The 20,424-nt window shown below is 40.0% G+C and overlaps 1 protein-coding gene across 5 annotated transcripts; it reads right to left on the bottom strand.

Moving 5' to 3' along the window:
• Window positions 1–1,289: 1,289 nt before the first annotated feature.
• Window positions 1,290–14,924, bottom strand: ddx19a (DEAD-box helicase 19a). Of its 5 annotated transcripts, none has more exons than XM_042299589.1 (12): window positions 14,422–14,923; window positions 14,008–14,074; window positions 13,855–13,899; window positions 13,623–13,758; window positions 12,840–12,932; window positions 12,447–12,573; window positions 12,020–12,134; window positions 11,622–11,799; window positions 3,976–4,213; window positions 3,657–3,819; window positions 3,334–3,535; window positions 1,290–3,236 (listed from the first exon to the last, which is right to left on the bottom strand). In XM_042299589.1, exons 1-12 carry the CDS (start codon window positions 14,476–14,478, stop codon window positions 3,233–3,235), a joined length of 1,425 nt encoding a protein of 474 aa, XP_042155523.1. In that variant the 5' UTR covers window positions 14,479–14,923; the 3' UTR covers window positions 1,290–3,232. The 5 variants fall into 5 exon arrangements, with proteins under 5 accessions (XP_042155523.1, XP_024231919.1, XP_024231921.1 ...); XM_024376151.2 differs by having other exon boundaries at window positions 3,344–3,535; XM_024376153.2 differs by having other exon boundaries at window positions 3,344–3,535; window positions 12,447–12,549.
• Window positions 14,925–20,424: the final 5,500 nt, after the last annotated feature.

The following is a 20,424-nucleotide window of genomic DNA, read 5'->3' as shown; positions in this document are numbered from 1 at the left end:
TTGTTACAAGGAAGGGGTCGTACACAGAAGATGGCCCTATTTGGTAAAAGGCCAAGTCCATATTATGGCAAGAACAGCTCATAAAACAAAGAGAAATGACAGTCCATCATTACTTAACATGAAGGTCAGTCAGTCAATCTGGAACATTTCTTCAAGTGCAGTTGCAAAAAACATCAAGCACTATGATGAAACTGGCTCTCATGAGGACCGCCACAGGAAAGGAGGACCCAGAATTACCTCTGCTGCAGAGGTTAAGTTCAATAGAGTTACCAGCTTCTAACAGCCCAAATAAATGCTTCACACAGTTCAAGTAACACACACATCTCAACATCAACTGTTCAGAGGAGACTGTGTGAATCAGGCCATGGTCCAATTTCTGCAAAGAAACCATTACTAAAGGAAACCAATAATAAGAAGAGACTTGCTTGGGCCAAGAAACACGAGCACTGGACATTAGACCGGTGGAGTCCAATCTGAGATTTTTGGTTCCAACCACCGATTTTGTGAGACGCAGAGTAAGTGAATGGATGACTTTGTGGCATCTTGGCATTCCTCCGCATGTGTGGTTCCCACCGTGAAGCATGGAGGTGGTGTGATGGTGTGGGGTGCTTTGCTGGTGACACAGACAGTGATTTAGTTATTTAGAATTCAAGGCACACTTAACCAGCATGGCTACCAGTATTCTGCAGCAATACACCATCCCATCTGGTTTGCACTTAGTGGGACTATAATTTGTTTTTCAACAGGACAATGACCCAAAACACACCTCCAGGCTGTGTAAGGGCTATTTGACCAAGGAGAGTGATGGAGTGCTGCATCAGATGACCTGGCCCCCACAATCACCTGACTTCAACCCAACTGAGATGGTTTGGGATGAGTTAGACCGTAGAGTGAAGGAAAAGCAGCCAACAAGTGCTCAGCATCTGGGAATTCCTTCAAGACGGTTGGAAAAGAATTCCAGGTGAAGCTGGTTGAGTGTGTGCAAAGCTGTCATCAAGGCAAAGGAAGAATATAAAATATATTTTGTTTTACTCTTTTTTGGTTACTACATGATTCCAGGTGTTATTTCAGTTTTTAAAAAACCTTGAATGAGTAGGTGTCTCAACTTTTGACTAATACTTATATAGTATTTATTTTATTTTATTACTAAAATAGTGCTTGTTTCCATTGTTCAATGGCAATTTGTAAAGAACCTTTGGCTCGATCGGGTCTGGCAAGGTATGTTTTGCATTTTCAATCAACCATGTATATTACAAGGGGAAACAAACCTCAATTACCAGACAGACTTTAGGTAGGTAATCTTTATTACAACATAACCAAAAAGTGCAGACAAGTATAAGAGAATAGATTCAGCAGAGGCTATGTATTGCTTCCATAGCCAAGGTAAACACTCTAAACACTTAACAAGTTTAGTACAAGCACAGTCCAAATATATATAACATTCACTAAGGTACAAAAAACATTAAATGGTGTTTTGCTCAATAAAGATTTTCTCTCTAAATAAATATATTCCTAACCATTTAGGTACATTCCATACAATCTTATTTTACTTGGTAAAAGTGCCCAATTTTTGTCAGTTTACAGAATAAGCATACCAATAGTTTAAGGTAAATATTAACCAATCAATTCTGACTCAAACCTTCATGTTAGTTTCAAACTAATTGAATGTGACTGGAAACAAGTTTTGTTCACCGAAACAAACTCCCATCAGAGATTTGCAGAGCCTTATTGGGAAAACTTTAAATACAAGATGGTGCAACCGCTCTAATACTCACAGTAATATTACAATGGAATCTTAGGATTACCGTGAAACACACGTGTATCCAAACTATCAAGAATGTATTTAGTGTTGCAATACTGAAATGCTGTAAATCTCTCAAGGATTGTTAGTCTAGACTAGATTGATCATGAGTTCCTTCTCATTAATAAGGAAGGGACATTTCTCCAGTTTAGTTAGTATAGTACTTCTCATTTGCTCAACTTCAAATCACATTACCTTTCCACTCTTATGATTCTATAAAATAAGGGGTTTTAAGACAAATCAGCACAGCAAACTTCCCCCATTAGTCTAACTTTTGCAAAGTGTTCTCCGTTTTATTCAATATACTGAATAATGCTGCAAACAACCATATGGCCAATGCGTACACCTATGCATTCCTCTGAGGAGAGCACCCGATCAAGAGGGTAAAATATTAGTTTAGTGTAACCACTCGATAAAAAGTATAGCAAATGAAAACCAACTGTAATCCTAATAGTTTCAAATAGCAGAATCTATGCAATCTAAATGTTTTGCATATTATTAAGGCATGGCTAACATACTGTCATTTCATGTAAACATTCAAATAAATCCTTAAAGTGACTTAAGTCCAAAAGCATAAATGTGACTCATTTCAAGAAACTAGGCATATGTCGCAGGTCACCACTTCACAGGAGAGCCATTTGAATGTAAACTATTGTTTTTGTTATTATTATCAAAATGCCTTCTGGAACATGTGAACTTTCATGTGCCTTGATAAAACTTGTATGCCATCTGTGTATACAAATAATATTGTTAAAATTACGAGCCTAGTTGGTTTAGCCACAGAAAAAGACAGGAACCTTCCCGCTAGACATGATTGGCTGAGATAACGGATGGGCTGGACATGCAAAGAGATGAGTTCGTATTGGTCTGCCAGCTTTTTTTGATAGTTATCTCATAGTAGAACTGCATTGAGTTGCTTTCCACTTTCTGGAGGGTCGAGTTTTGAAATCAGTCAAATTAGAGTATGATCGCTGGAGATGGAGAAAATTCTGGCGTATGATTGCAAATATGAAGATGGAGTATAAACGAGAATACACAGAAAGCTGTTGTGTAAAACACCTGTCTCTGGATTACATCTTAAAACTAAGGCAACCATGGCATCCGTGACAGAGAGGGAGAAGCATCCATCCATGTATATGGGTAAGAGAGTCTAGCTAGTTATATTTTCAGATATAATTATTTCTAATTTTGTCAGAAAGTTGTTTTCATTTCAAGTTAAAGTTTACTGTTAGCTAGTGAACATTAGCTGGCTGGCTCGCTAGCTAACCTTAAGTGTATAATCTGTGTAGTAATATTATTAATGTGAGACAACAGTCCCACCTGCATAAATATTAGATGCATTCAATTATGATTTATAAAGGATAGCATCCTCTTCAGTTGCTGATTTTCTCGATTTCATCCAGATCGTCAGTGTCAAGTTTGTTTATCTTCTTATCTGTGGGGGGAAAAACGAGACGAAAGGTTAGGTTACTAATGAGAAAACTATTATATAGATCAATATGTACAATGTTGTAATTAATTGGTATAGAGACAGAAATGTACTGAAATGCTCCTCGATTTGGTTGAGAATGTTCATGCTGTGTTTGCTGTCAATCATATTGACGGCAAGCCCCCTTTTGCCGAAACGTCCTGTTCGGCCAATCCGGTGAAGGTATGTCTCGTTGTCAGCGTTTCCGTCTTTGTCTATGGGCAGGTCAAAGTTGATCACCACGGAAACTTGCTCAACATCAATGCCTATTGAAAAAGAAAAGCATGTTATAATCTAAAATGTTCAATGTCAAAGTGAAACACAATCATCATCCTACATAAATACAATTGGCTACATTTATCATGCTTTAATTTTCTTGATATTCACCTCTGGAGCATACGTTGGTGGTCACTAGGACTTTCTCTTTGCCCTCCCTGAAGCGTTCAATGATGGTCGCTCTCTGCTCAACAGTCATCTCCCCACTCAGCAGTGCCACCACATGGCCCTCTTTGGTCAGCTCAGCAGACAGCCAGCCAGCTGTCCTTCGGGTCTACAAAGGCAAAGACCATTGATTATATCTGTTACTTTATGTACCATACAAACACCTTTATTTCTTTACTATATTAGGCTAGTTTATGTACCATATCAACCCAAATCCCCCAGAAATGTCATTCCTATGATACGTTGAGAAGGAGGACAGACTCACGTGACAGAAGATCATAGCCTGGGCGATGGTGATGGCTCCGTAGATATTACAGAGGGCTGTGAACTTCTCGTCCTTATCATTGCAGAGCACGTAATACTGCTTGATGGTGTCCAGAGTCTCCTCTTCACGTTTCAACTTGATGATGTTGGGGTCTGGCACAACTCTCTCGGCAAACTTCCAGACTGAGTCCTCAAACGTGGCCGAAAACAGCAGCATCTGACATTCATTTGGCAACATTCTGCGAGGGGTGGGGGAGGGAAAAGTCAGAGTTTCTCCAGGTGGATAATGAATAAATGCTTAGTATTAGCCGTCATCAGTTAGCTAAGAACACAGTTTATTAGCATCAGAAAAATACATCACAACAGGAAAAGTCCTCAAGATAACCAGCGGAAGAAGCTAAGGTAACTAGCTAATGAGATGCACCAGTACTTTTTTTTATACTTTGTTTTTATAGTAGGAACACAAAAAGTACAAATAAAGAACAAAAAAGATCTGGCAGTCAGTGCACCTTCATCATATTAGTTACATTGACCTTTTTCAAGTACGAAACCCATTTTTCCCAGTATTCCTGACCTCTCTCCTCTTGTGTTCTTAAAGCAAAGGTCATACGGCTCCATATGGTGTATTTCTTTTACAATGTCTATCCATTGTGTCACTGTGGGAGGGTCTTTTTGTAGCCATTTTCTAGTGACAGCCTTTTTACTGGCTGCCAGTAGGACCTTCAAGAAGTACTTTTCTCTATTTAAGGTATTTCACCCAAGTACAAAGAAATTAATGTTTGTTCTAAGTCAAATCCCATTATTTTTCCAATGTTAGAGCCAGTAAGTTTCGATTGCGGGGCAAGTCCAAAAGACATGAGATTGATCCACCCTCAATAGACCGCATTCTCTCCAACAAGGATGTAGGGAGCCAGTCTGTTTTGATTTCAGTTTAGGTGTTATGAAGAAACGTATAATATTCTTCCAACAGAATTCTCTCCATGACCTTGAGTTTCTAATATGTTCAACCATGTTTCATCAGTTCAATGTTAAGTTCCTCCTCCCATTTCTTTTTAATATAGTTTATAGAATGTTTCTTTGAGGATTGAATGCCCAAGTAGAGATTTGAAATAGTTATTTTGTTACCCCAAGTTGTATGCGTTAGTGAATACTTTGAGGTGCTCGAGGGTCAGTCAGTTTTATCTCCCTTAAGAAAGTGTTGAACTTGTAGGTATCTGTAAACATGTTTGTTTTTTGCTTGTTTATCCAATGTTTTTTTACTTAGGTCCTGGAAGTTATCTAGGTCCCCATTCCTTATAATTGTACTGAATGATGTGATGCCTTTCTGTGTCCATTGTTTAAACCTGCTGTCCTGAGTTGCAGGGATGAAGCTGGGGTCGTATGCGAGCCAACTCAGCAGTTTGATCTCTCTAAATTATTTTGCTTAACTACCCTAAACCATGTCTTCAGAGAGAAATTAATCCACTGATTTTGTCTACTGTATATTTCTATTACCATGTCCTTATTTCCCAAAACTGACTGTATGGGTATCTCTGTCAAAGTAGTCTCAATGTCTTTCCATTTGGATTCGTATTCTGGATTGCACCAACACACCAGAGGTCTCAAATAGGCTGACACATAATAATATTTTAGGTTTGGTAAGGCCACACCCCCACAGTTGTTTGATAATTGTAATGTTGTATATCTAATTGTTGGTCTCTTACTGTTCCAGATAAACCTTTTTTTATCTGTTTATTCCATTCACTAAACTGTTTAGGTGGGATTTCTATGATTAGGTGGGATTTCTATGATTGGAACGAATACAGTAACCTCGGCAGGATGTTCATTTTGATTGTTTCAATTCTACTACTAAGATCTAAGGGAAGTGAATTCCACCTGTCTAGGTCACCATTTATTTTCTTGTTGATGTGATCATAATTCATGCAATAAAGTTTGGGTGTATCTTTTGGTAGATATACACCAAGATATTTAATGGATGAAGAGGTCCAGTGTAAGTTATACCTACTCTTCAGCTCTTCCTGAGGGCTATAATTATATACTAGGGCTTGGGTCTTGTGTACGTTAAACACATACCCTGAATATTTTCCAAATGTTTGTAAAACATCCATCAATCTAGGTACACTTGAGCCTGGGTCTTTAAGGAATAACAGAACATCATCAGCATACATACATATCTTATGTTCACTGTCTCTTGTTATTCCCTCTAAAGTTGGGTCCTGTCTTATTGCCTGTGCTAATGGTTTGAGGTACAAGGAGAAGAGCGTGGGTGAAAGATTACAGCCTGGTCTTGCCCCTCGCCCTAACTTTATCGTTCGTAACAAATTTCCATTTATCTTTATTCTAGCGGTCGGACATGTATACAGTGTTTTGATGCACTATCACTTTGTTGAAACCAAATCTTTCCATAACTTGGAATAGATCATCCCATCCCACTGAATCAAGTGCTTTATCTGCATTTAGACTGATTAATGTTGCACTTGTCTTATTCTAAGTAATGTGGTCCATGACATGTAGTGTTCTCCTTATATTGTCCTCGGTCTGCCTATTTTGTATGAAACCAGTTTGATCTCCGTCAATCAATTCTGGGATTATGTTCTCCATTCTTTTGGCTATTATTGATGCTTATAGTTTATAATCTGTGTTAAGAATTGCAATAGGTCTATATGAACTCCATTCCTTCTCATCTTTACCCTCTTTTGGGATTACAGATATGACAGGCCTTAAGTAGAGGTGTTAGTTGTTCTCTGAAGGTCTTGAAACATTCTGAAGGGAAGCCATCAGTGCCTGGACACTTGTTTACTTTTAGTTGAGATATTGCTTTATTAATTTCTTCGGTGGATATTTCTAAAGTTAGTCTATCATTTTGCTCTGTCCCAATTGAGGGGAGTTCAAAAAGTACTCTATTGTCTGTGCATCTGCCTTCTCTGGTTGCTTGTACAGATGTGTAATATGATTCAAATGCATTCTGTATTTCATCTAATTTGCATGTGATCATCTTTGTTTTGGGGTCTTTTATTTTGAAAATGGTATTCTGTGCTTGTTTCCTGAGTCTCCAGGCTAGTAATTTGGTTGCCTTTGAGCCTGCTTCATAATATTGTTGTTTCAGGAACCTGAGCTTTTTCTTTACTTCTCTATAAATCTGGTCAATTTCCTGTTTTACCTTTTGATTCTCTCGTAATATAAGAGGGTATTGTATTGACTATGAGATCGTTCTAAGTTTCTTAGGGTTTCCTGTAATTTCAGCAGTTTCTATGCTTTGATCTTTTTCTTGAGAGATGATCTTTCCTCTAATAACCGCCTTAGCTGCATCCCACAATGTAGCAGGAGATACTTCCCCGTTATCATTATTCTCCAGATAATGTTCAATTCTATCTTTATTGATTCCTTGAATACTGGATCATTCAGCATGCTTCTATTAAGTCTCCATATAGTATTTCTTGGTTTGCTATCAAGGTGTAGAGTTAGGTAAACTCCATTATGATCTGATAAGTCACTCTGCCCGATCCTACAATCCTTAAGCCTGTGTCTATCTGCACTGTACATGAAAAAGTAGTCTAACCTGGAGTATTCAGTGTGGCGGGCTGAGTAAAAAGTAGTCTAACCTGGAGTATTCAGTGTGGCGGGCTGAGTAAAAAGTAGTCTAACCTGTATCCAGTGTGGCGGGCTGAGTAAAAAGTAGTCTAACCTGGAGTATCCAGTGTGGCGGGCTGAGTAAAAAGTAGTCTAACCTGGAGTATTCAGTGTGGCGGGCTGAGTAAAAAGTATATTCCTTAACGGTCTTGCGGGTGTCACACCATACATCGAGCAGTCCTAGATCCTGCAGTATCCTATTGATCTTTTTAGCAACTAGACTAAGTTTCCTATTTTTATTTGTGCTGTCCAATTGAGTTTAAAATTGTGTTAAAATCCCCTCCACATATAAGAGTGCCAGAGGTTTCTGTGGCAATTAAATCAAACACCTTCCTGTAGAAGACCATGTCACTCCCTGGGGGTGCGTATACATTATTTAATGTAACTTCCTTGTTATCCAGTTTACATTTAAAAAGTATAAATCTACCCTCGTCATTTATTTCTGACAAACTCAAAATTAACTGCATTTGGGATCAAGATTGCAACTCCCTTTCTACCCATTTTGTAAGAAAAAAAAAAAGTATTGCTATGTCCCATTTTCTTGAGTTTCTCGTGTTCAGGTGTGGAATAGTCAGAATAGTATGTCAACTCTCTCCCATTTCATCTTTGCCATTACCTTACTTCTCTTGATGGCACTCCCCAGTCCATTTACATTGAGAGTTATGACCTTAAATTCTCAATGATGCATCGATATAAATAAATAAAAAAACTGCACCATATCTGCCAGCTTATCATGAGCCTAAAAATGAATGAAAAATCAACAATAATAATAAAGTAAACCAAAGTGGGAAAATAATTTGGTATTTGGACTCCCATGTCAGAGGACTGTCTCTTGCCTCTGGGGTTTGAGGGGATGAACCTGTCCGCAGGAGGGACCCCTCGCTCAGATTTGAAAATGCTTGATGTAGTCACAAGCAAGACCTGTTGGAACCGAAAATAATAAGGGCGCCGATTCCGTCGCTTATACACATCGGTTAATTACAAGTGAAAACTATATCGGTCATGCGTACATGTCATGAATCCTCCCCTTGATATGCCCTTCTGGCGCCCTGTTGTCAATGTCATTAATCCTTAGCTAATATATATGTTATTAATGTGACGCTACTTAGTGTGTTCATAAAGAACACATACTTTTGGATACTCACCCTTGTTCAGCATTGGGGGAAAATAGGGCAGATATTTTACCTATTGCAATGTCAACGTAACAACCCAACGTCTTAAAAGCTCACAGTAACTATTAATTCCGTTAAATCCGATTCAGTGTCTTCCATCTTCCCGTTGGAAATGCCCGAGTCTCTCTCGGATGTGAACGTCCTCTCGCCGAGGTGGTTTCCCTCTTTGTCCATGACTCTGCTTGTCGACAACGATCCATGGGAGAGCCTGCTTGAGTCTTTCCGCCGGTGATGTTGCCTTTCTCCTGGCGGTATACTCCACTGGAATGCCCCTCGACTTCAGGTCCTCAGCCGCATGCTCGTATGTAACCAGGCCATTTTCCAGAAATACCCACATTTTTGCCGGGAATGGTGTTTGGAAGCGAATACCCTTATCTTTAAGTGCTTTCTTAATGGGGGTGTATTCTTTCCTTTTCAGTATCTCTCCCGCATAGTCATGATCAAAGAACACTCGTTGGCCTTGGAAGTTAACAGGCTTTTTTAAGGTTGCGTGTAAGACTTTCTATTTGACTGAGAATTTTAGGAACCATACTACTATGGATGTTGGTGGGGCACCACTGGGGTGTTTTGGGGCCAGAGCTCGGTGTGCTCTCTCAATTCCCAGGTCAGTGTCATCTTCAAGTATGTCTTTGAATAGACCCTCAACGAATTTCGGCGCCCTCTACTACGTTATAAAGTCTAATGTTGTTTCAACACGAGAAACCTTAGAGTTCTGTCACTTTTGCCTGTAGTGCGTGTTGGCTTTTCAGTGACTTCAAGTATTTCCTTGACTGTGGAGTTCCATGTGTCCATTTCCCCAATGTGCTGTTCACCATCCCCCTTTCTTGTAAATATGCTGTGAAGTTCTTCTTTATTTTCTTCAAGTGTCTGGTTAACTAAATGAGTTCAAGAAGGACATTATTTTCTTACATCTTCTCGAAGTTCCTCTCGTAAGCCTGTGAGCGCCTCGAGCAATTCCTCCTTTATCACCTCACGAAATGAGGGTTCCTTTGCTGCTGCTATCTTATTTGCGCTAGCCATCTCGGGTTCATCGACGATTATATCTTCTGCTGTCTTGTTACGGGCTGTTGTTGTAGCTCCGCGACCTTTTCCTATTTTCCCCCTTTCCATTTTGTTTAAGTTATGACAATGCTCAGAGTAAATACTTGAATTTAGGGGGGGAAATACCCAACTGATATGCAGTACGAAAAACTAGGCAACCATTTCCTAATTTGCGTCACCGGAAGCCGATGCTCCAGTACTTTTGTATACTTTCCAGATCGTAGTTCTGAAAGTAGTGCTCACAAGATAAGTGGACCCCGAAAATTGCTTACTAGGTCACACATGTGCAGATACAGTATGTGCACCACGTCATTGCTCTCCCTCTCGTTCTACTGTGGGTGCATTTTCCTAGCTGTCACTCAAATGGCGAGGGGCTGAAGCTCTTTGGTTGAAATTTAATTGCTAGTGGGTTGACCGACATGGGGCAAAATGTTGGAAAAATGTGCAGTACAGCTTCCAGAAAAACAGTCGCTTTCAAACTAGGGATTTTGCAGCTAATTGAGTAAGACAATATTTCTGCTTATAGATTAAGTATGTATGAACTACACATTGACACATCCAGCCAAAGCAGGACATTTAAAAAATATGTGATCTGGGACTTTGGTGACTACTATGTCTTTAAGAGCCCTTTTACAGGTGTTTATAAACAAAGATGTTAAGTCCCCTATATGGTGGACTTTGAGTGGTTCTGAACCGGTTCCGACTGGTCTGCTCTCTGCTACCACTCTCATACAGATGACTTGAAGACTCAGGTTTCAGACCCTACATTTATAGGGAGTGACACGTCACATTTTATGGCCTATCCAGGCAAAGGAACAATTTCCTGTGTCTGTGAAACTCACAGCTATGCTTGCAATAGCACATATGAAGTGGGAGACTAGCGGATACAATAGCACTTCTATCTCGCTGTGATATTCTCAGACGGATTGAGCTCTCAACATGAAAAAAAAAAAAAAAAAATCATGTCATAGAATTTAAACATGACCACTTTCTACAGGTCACAGACATGCTGAAGTTGTAACAAGTCTGCACAAATTTGAATGGCGTCTCTGCACCGCTCAGTGGACGTTTAGAATTCTCGTCAGTTATGTAAAATAGTGCCAATATTGTACTGTCACTAAGTATGACCATATTTATGAGTTATAAGAAAGGTGAAATCTATAGTAAGTTGTTTACAAAGTACTTTATTTAGAAAGTATGATTTCAAGCCCTATTGCCCCACTTTTGTTGAATAGAAAAAATGGATTTTTCATATTTTCCTAATATTTGTACAATGTACTTGAGGTTGTGTCCTCAAAAGTGAGTACACCTCAACAATTTAACTATTTTTACCAGAAAGGTAAGTTCCCAAACTTTCTAAAACTATACAACATTACCAGTTATTGTTTATGGACATAATGAAATAATATATTTGCATATGTCTATTTAGGCAGAAATAAAAATGTTGCCCAATCATTCCATAGGTTAATGTTTCATTTTATTTAACTAGGAAAGTCAGTTAAGAAGAAATTCTTATTTACAGTGACGGGCTACCCCGACCAAACCCTAACGCGCTGGGCCAATTGTGCGCCGCCCTATGGGACTCCCAATCTTGGCCGGTTGTGATACAGCCTGGAATTAAACCAGGGTCTTTAGCAATGCCTCTAGCACTGAGATGCAGTGCCTTAGACCACTGCGCCACTCAGGAGCAATACTTAATAGCAACACTCATGTAATTACTGGCCTGCAAGACAAGCTTGTCTTGTAGGACTTAGGTTATGCTAGATGAGAGTACTGTACATTTACAACTTATGAGAAAACTCACCTTTGGATCCGGATGCTCTGGTCCTGGTGACCTTGTGTGGCAATCATGACGTCAGCCTCGTCCAGCACGAAGACGCTGATCTTCTTGGGGTCGATGATCTTCAGTTTGGAGCACCAGTCTAGGACCGTGCCAGGTGTCCCGATGACAATTTGCTCCTGAAGCTTCGTCCCTCGGTCCACTGCTCAGCAACCAGAGACATATAGGACAGTTAATTATGATTCTCATTAGCATCTTTTACAGAACATCCACTTTATAATACAACTTATTGAAAGTTATGCTTCCGCCATGACATTTGTGTGAGAGCACCGGCATTGATTACAATTTCCCCAGTGAAATTATGCAACATAACATTACAGATTGTATTCAGAATAAAAAAGCATGAATGTTTTGACACTTACATTTATTGCCACGAATGGCATATGCCAATTTGACCTCAGGATAGAATTTCCCCATCTGTTCAATGACTTTACCAGTCTGCAAAGCTAGCTCGTACGTTGGGGCAATGCAAAGACACTGAGGGGGCAAAATAAGGAGTTTCAGTAATATGAGGCTTTTATCTATAAAATCAACCAACTAAAAAAGCAACACACTGTGATGGAAGTATTCTATACCAAGGCACTTTCATTTTACCTGCTACCCTGATCTGCAGTCGCTCTTAATAAAACAAACAAACCCATAAAAATTCTTTCTGAACTTGCTGATTACCTGACCTCTGAGTACCTGTATCAGAGGTCTAGCTTCTTAAAGCTAAGTTCAAGACCATAGCCTGAGTAGTGCTAATGGCTCCAGTATATATCGGTGCTGAAGGTGGAGATGTCAACTCACCTGAGTCCATTTGTTAGCTGGGTCAACATGGCTGAGCATGGCCAGCGCAAAGGCAGCTGTTTTACCTGTGCCGGACTGTGATTGGGCAATCAGGTTCTGAGGTCTGGAACCAGAGGGATAATACACGCTGAAGAGAGAACAATGTGGGACTAAAAGGTAGATCATGTAGATTCCATTAATTTCACATCAAAATCCAATCAAACAACTATATTACTGTATACATAAACGTGATAATGGTTAATAACTAGTTCGACTACATCTGATTGAAGGTTAAAATGAAATGTTTAATATCAGAACACACAACCCATTCAAATATGCAAAATATCTAGGCTATTTCCTCTATTATTGAGCTTAATCACAAGGAGCATTGAGCTAAATGAAATGGGTACTCACGGCTCTGCCAGCATCATGGGCAGGGCATTCTCCTGGATCTTAGAGGGTCTGTTGAAACCCATGTCATACACTCCTCTTAGCAGCTCATCTTTCCTGAGATGGAGGAACATTTAAAACACCACATTTATTTTTATTTCACCTTTATTTAAATTTAACCAGGTAGGCAAGTTGAGAACAAGTTCTCATTTACAATTGCGACCTGACCAAGATAAAGCAAAGCAGTTCGACACATACAACGACACAGAGTTACACATGGAGTAAAACAAACATACAGTCAATAATACAGTAGAAACAAGTCTATATACGATGTGAGCAAATGAGGTGAGATAAGGGAGGTAAAGGCAAAAAAAGGCCATGGTGGCAAAGTAAATACAATATAGCAAGTAAAACACTGGAATGGTAGATTTGCAGTGGAAGAAATGTACAAAGTAGAAATTAAAAAATGGGGTGCAAAGGAACAAAATAAATAAATAAATACAGTAGTGGAAGAGGTAGCTGTTTGGGCTAAATTATAGGTGGGCTATGTACAGGTGCAGTAATCTGTGAGCTGCTCTGACAGCTGGTGCTTAAAGCTAGTGAGAGAGATAAGTGTTCCAGTGTTTCCACATATAAAAAATGCCAACCAAACATGTTGAACACCACACACAATACTGCAAAAAAGTCATGTTGTAGATCCTAACTCAGGTTAAAATACACGTTATAGTGTAGGTTTCATGTGAGGTAGGCCTATACACATTTGTAAATTAGTAAGCAATGGTGAATTTGAACACTGAGATGACATACAGTCTCAGCTCTTCAAATGTCTTGACCGAGTAAAGAGGAGATTTTGGATCCCTCTGAAGAACCTCTACTTGATTGGTAGTGTTCACAAGGCTGGTGTGGATCATCTTATTCAACAACGACTGGGCCGCTTTGTCCTCTACAAGGCAAGAGTGACAGGTGAATGGCCTGTTGTAGTAACTGAATGGAGACATGATGATGGGGAGATTAAAATAAACCCTGGGAAATCACACACCTTTTTCTTCCACTTTGGTGCCATTCTCCACTTGTTTTGTGGTACCTGAAGGAACAACAAAAACTCATCACCCCATTTTATCACAAAGGTCATAAACAATAATACATGGATATCACGGGCAAAGTTTTATTATTGACACCACAGTGATTTTACCTTTTGCCTTTCTAGGTGCAGCATCACCTCCACCTCGAGGTGGAGATCTTATCACCAAGGAGCCGAACTTGTAAGAGAAAGAAACATGTTGTTAGTACGCAAATATCTTTCCCCTCAAGTTTCCCCTCATCAAATATTGGCAAGCACGTGTCTGCACTGAAACTCAAATTATGCCAACAACTTCAAAGGCATAACAAACACCGCTACAGTCATTCAGAAGGTGTGTCAGTTAACAGTGGTACACCATCAGCACATGGTTAGCTAGCTAACCTCTGACAGTTCAGCCACAAATTGCCTCAGCTACAGTTGGCTGCGCTAGCAAGCTTGCTAGGTAGCAGCAAAAGTCTGATGCTTTTCGTCATGCATGGTTGGGAATTCAGCTAGCAAATGAGCTAGCGAAATATTTAAACTTACAGAGTCAGTCGTAGATTCCTGTTTATCGACAGCCAGAGCCCAGGAGTCAGTAGCCATTGTTCACGTTTAATGTATATTATTTTACACGAATGTTCAGCTACACAGCAAACTATGAAATTGAGCTGTGCGTCGAAAAGGGATGCTGCTGCCTGCTAAGCAAAAGAAGCTGCCGCTGTTGCGCACCTAGCTGCACTCTTTCTGATGGGAACTCGGAAGTGGTATTCTGAGTTCCCATCAACTTTGTTTACCCCATTAGTTTGTGTAGGCCTTCGTTGAAAATGTGCAATACTACAGGCTCTATTAGAATAATACAATCTGTTATCAGATACAGTTTTGGCTATTGTTTTGTTTATTAATCGTCCACTTATTACAGCTATAAAGGATGTGTAATGTCTAGCTAATTTGGCCTTTTCTTTTTGATTTGTCATCTGGTCCCAGAAAATCTTGAGTAGGAGAAGAGATGGCGGTCCTGATGAGTGACCCAGCCAGGTAGAGACCTGTCAGTCCACATAAAGAGAGAGGAAGAGATGAGGCTGAGGGGAGGGGATTGTTTAATTGTGTAGCAGATGCAGCTTCAGCCAATAACCCCCACCCACATCACCCCTACCCTCACAAATATATTTTAAGATGCCATTAGAGGTCTACATCGATTGTCATGGTTACATCCTCAGTAAAAACACACAAAAACAGGTGGATCAGATTAACAGTGGTCACAACGCAGACAGCCAAAATCATATCACCCACATTATAATCTAAACATTATAGGCTTTGCAATAAAGCAGAGACAGAGCACTGGACTGGATGGGGGCGAGACGAGCTTTATGTTCCCCCTCCCACTATTTCTTGTTCTCCACGCCTGGCGTTTCATTTCATTTAGTCTGATCCCCCAGCTATCAAAAACGATGCATGAATGGGGTCTCTCGTCATCGATTGCAGGGAAGAAGGAGAGTGGGTGGTGCTGATGCTATGAATGCAGAGGGGAGGGGTAGTAGGGGAAGGGGAGGGCGGAATGCTAATCTGTTGCACAGGTTTCTCGCTCTGTGGCTGGGCTGGTATCTCTGTCTGTCTCTCTCTCTCCCTTTCTCTCCCCGTCAGTGAAAACCTAACTCCAGCCACAGGGAGGGGGGAGAGACTTAGCTGATATACTTTGTATAACCACATGTTGCTGTGCTGACTATATTGCTGACAAGGTTGCTGCCTAGTGTCCACTGTCCTTCTCTGTTTTTGTTTAGTTCCTCTGTGAAAAGCCAGAGACAATTAATGAATAGTTTCTCTACCCACCTCTGGTAGCTGGCATTTGCCACATACTCCAGAGGAAAGAAAAAAAGGATGAAAAAGAAATAGAGGCGAAAAGGACATATTTCATGAAAAGTGGGTATCCAAAAGACAGAAATCATCATCTCACCCCCAGTTTACACAAATGAAAAGGTAAGACTTCATAATTTCAGTAATTGCTGCTGAATATTGTGCATGTATATTGTATATTGGCATTGATATGTTTGCAATTATATCAGCCAGCAATGAAATCCAGCAATACAAACCATTCTGTATTATCAACAGATGGTTATTTCTGACCTGTTTCCTTGGAAAGCTGCTGTTATTGTGGTGTTATCATGACTGTACTGTATGGATGGTGACTATGTGGATGATATTAGGCTATGTTTGGATGAGCCTTTCTGAAGAGCTCAAGACAATTCATACGACAAGGAGAGGGTCTCATGGGGTCTGTCACTTGGACACACTCATTATCACAGCCTGTCAGACTGAAAAAATGAAACTCCCATTAAGAGATAAACACTAATGGATTACCTTTAGGATTTTGCCATTATTGAAATGGGCATAATATCAATCAACTTAATTGTGAACATTTTATGATTTTGCCCCAACATTTTTGTTCCTTTTCTCATTTTTGGATATATTATATTATTTTTTAAAGTGGATTTAGGTTATTAATCACAGTTATTAATGATAGGTTATTAATCAATGAGGTTGAATAATCTGATTGCACAATGCATTTCTGTATTGTCACAGCTAAAACAGTTTACAGTCCAGTTATGCTGTTCAATGTTTTTAGAATAAGGGAAGAATAATGGCATTGTGATGTGAGAGATGTTGTGTTTTAGAGGAACAAGACACTGCATCTGCATCTCTGCTTGTTCCCATCTTGTGTCCCTTAGGTGGCACTGTTGACACTGATTGCAGAGCAGGTGTGCGCAGTGAGCACTGTAGGTGCATCTGTCTGGCCTATTCCTTTTCACTAAATGACAACCCTGTGCCGGGCCAGCCAAAACCTCCTTTTGATTAATTAGTATGAGGAGGCGGCACACTTAAAATATATTTTTTAAATGAATTATGGATCCTGTAAATTGTGGATGCATTATGACAGCAGACAGTAATCTTGTCCAGGCAGGGAGTCAGGAAGACCAATGATCTTGAGATCCATCATGTAGATAATTCACAAAAATACTATTTGGCTGAAGGAGCAGTTTGGAGTTTTTCACTCTAAGTATTGTACTGTATGTAGTCTTACAGCCACTAACATTGGCATATTAGTTTGGAGAGACACTGGCCAGTATCATCAGCAGGCAGGCAACGGCTCAGTCTCTATGGAAATTTGCTGTCGTCATAACACCACGCATAAAGGCTGTGTTAGAGGCTCAGGCTATGGCTCTCTGAACACAACAGAAACCCAGGACACCACAACATAATAAAAAAAAACTCTGTTGCAATATACAGTGCCTTCGGAAAGTATTCAGACCACTTGACTTTTTCTACATTTTGTTAAGTTAAATCAAATCAAATTACAGCCTTATTCTACAATCAATTAAGTATTATATATATATATATATATGTATATATATATATATATATATATATATATATATATATTTATATATATATTTTTAAAATTTTACCCCTTTTTCTCCCCAATTTCGTGGTATCCAATTGTTTTTAGTAGCTACTATCTTATCTCAATGCTACAACTCCCGTACAGGCTCGGGAGAGACGAAGGTTGAAAGTCATGCGTCCTCCGATACACAACCCAACCAAGCCGCACTGCTTCTTAACACAGCGCCATCCAACCCGGAAGCCAGCCGCACCAATGTGTTGGAGGAAACACCGTGCACCTGGCAACCTTGGTTAGCGCGCACTGCGCCCGGCCCGCTGCTGGAGTCGCTGGTGCGCGATGAGACAAGGATTTCCCTACCGGCCAAACCCTCCCTAACCCGGACGACGCTAGGCCAATTGTGCGTCGCCCCACGGACCTCCCGGTCGCGGCCGGTTACGACAGAGCCTGGGCGCGAACCCAGAGTCTCTGGTGGCACAGCTGGCGCTGCAGTACAGCACCCTTAACCAAGGTCCCACAGTTGACAGTGCATGTCAGAGTAAAAACCAGGCCATGAGGTTGAAGGAATTTTCCGTAGAGCTCAGAGACAGGATTGTGTCAAGGCAAAGATCTGGGGAAGAGTACCAAAACATTTCTGCAGCATTGAAGGTCCCCAAGAACACAGTGGCCTCCATCCTTTGTTTGGAACCACCAAGACTCTCCTTGAGCTGGCCATCCGGCCAAACTGAGCAATCGGGGGAGAAGGGCCTTGGTCAGGGAGGTGACCAAGGCCGGACAGAAGCCTCTTCTCAGTAAAAACGGCACATGACAACTCACTTGGAGTTTGCCAAAAGGCACCTAAAGACTCTCAGACCATGACAACTCTTTGGTCTGAATGCGTAGCGTCACATCTGAAGGAAACCTGGCACCATCCCTACGGTGAAACATGGTAGTGGCCGCATCATGCTATGAGGATGTTTTTCAGCGGCAGGGACTGGGAGATTAGTCAAGATCAAGGCAAAGATGAACGGAGAAAGGTACAGAGAGATTCTTGATGAAAGCCTGCTCCAGAGCGCTCAGGACCTCAGACTGGAGCGAAGGTTCACCTTCCTACAGGAGTAGCTTCAGGACAAGTCTCTGTCTTTGAGTGGCCCAGACTTGAACCCGATCGAACATCTCTGGAAGAGACCTGAAAATAGCTGTGCAGCAATGCTCCCCATCCAGCCAGATAGAGCTTAAGAGGATCTGCAGAAAGGAATGGGAGAAACTCCCCAAATATAGGTGTACCAAGCTTGTAGCGTCATACCCAATGAAGACTCAAGGCTGTAATCACTGCCAAAGTTGCTTTAACAAAGTACTGAGTAAAAGGTCTGAATATTTATGTAAATCTGATATTTCAGTTTTTTTATATACATTTGCAAAAATGTCTGAAAACCTATTTTTGCTTTGTCATTATGGGTTATTCTGTGTAGATTGATGGGGGGGGAAATGATCTTACCAATTTTAGAACAAGGCTGTAATGTAACACAATGTGGAAAAAGTCAAGGGGTCTGAATACTTCCTGAATGCACTGTAGGATGACATTTGCATGAAAATACAGGTCGGCCATAAGCATTGGACACTTCTCACAGCCCAATCTCATCTTGCACCCTCATTCATGCAATATTCTACCAGACCAGTCCACCTTGGTGTTGATCATCTGTTTGATGGATGAGTCATGCTTTTTCTATAGTGGGAATTTGAAATGTTGTGTCCTGAATATAACCTTGAAAAATGTATAGGTCTTCACTTGCTGCCTTTGCCTTGCATGTTGCCGTGTCTTTACTATCATTAAATTGAAGACTTAGTTTTTATCAAAGATTCTCTGTAATTAGTATTACGTGATCAAAATTATTAATCATGTAACTGTAATTAATTAAATCTCATAATTACAATTCCTAAAACATACATGTGTCTTATATAATTTTAAATCTATTTTCGTTGTTAATCCCACCAAAGTGTCCGATTTCAAATAGGCTTTTCAGCGAAAGCACTACAAACGATTATGTTAGGTCTCCACCAAACCACAATACGCACAGCCATTTTCCAGCAAAATATAGCCTTCATAAAAACCAGAAATAAAGATAAAATTAATCACTAACCTTGAATTATCTTCATCAAATGACACTCATTGGACTTCATGTTACACAATACATGCATGTTTTGTTTGATAAAGTTCATATTTATATTTTAAAAAATCTGAGTTTACATTACCAGTTCCAAAAACATCAAGTGATTTTGCATAGCCACATCATTCAACAGAAACAGTTATACACATGGAATTATAGCTATACCTCTCCTTAATGCAACCGCTGTGTCAGATTTCAAAAAAACTTTACGGAAAAAGAAATGCATGCAATAATCTGAGATGGAGCTCAATTTAAAAACACCACAGCCGCAAAGATGGCGTCAACATAAACAAGAAATTACATGATAAATATTCCCTTACCTTTGATGATCTACATCAGGAATCCCAGGTCCACAATAAATGTTTGTTTTGTTCGAAAATGTCCGTTATTTATGTCCAAATACCTTCTTTTGTTAGAGCGTTTGGTATACATATCCAAACGCTAATTCTGGTCAGCGTTATATCGGACAAAAACTTCAAAAAGTGATATTACCGGTCAAAGAAACATTTCAAACTAAGTACAGAATCAATCATTAGGATGTTTTTAACATATAGCTTCAATAAAGTTCCAACCGGAGTATTCCTTCTTGTCTTCGTGAGCCGTGGAACGCAAGTGGGTACCATGAGGAAAAAAATGGGATCACAAAATGGCTGCCTGATGGACAGCTGATATATTCTGCTCTCATTCACTCCCACAACAACATAGAAGCCTCATTATAATTTCTATTGATGGTTGACATCTAGCAGAACCCCTAGGCAGTGCAACATCATTCATATCTCAAGGGGATTTCATTGGGGACTCTGGTGAATACATACAAGCTCAGATTTCTGACTTCCTATTTTGATTTGCCTGCCAATATGAGTTCTGTTATACTCACAGTCATCCTTCAAACCGTTTTAGAAACTTCAGAGTGTTTTCTATCCAATAATAATAATAATATGCAAATAATAGCAACTATGACTGAGGAGCAGGCCGTTTGATATGGGCACCTTTTCATCCAAGCTACTC

Source organism: Oncorhynchus tshawytscha, linkage group LG16 (assembly GCF_018296145.1).
Source record: "Oncorhynchus tshawytscha isolate Ot180627B linkage group LG16, Otsh_v2.0, whole genome shotgun sequence".
NCBI classification, from domain to species: Eukaryota; Metazoa; Chordata; class Actinopteri; order Salmoniformes; family Salmonidae; genus Oncorhynchus; species Oncorhynchus tshawytscha.
Note: the sequence above shows the minus strand (reverse complement) of the source record. Positions and strands in the feature narration are given on the sequence as shown.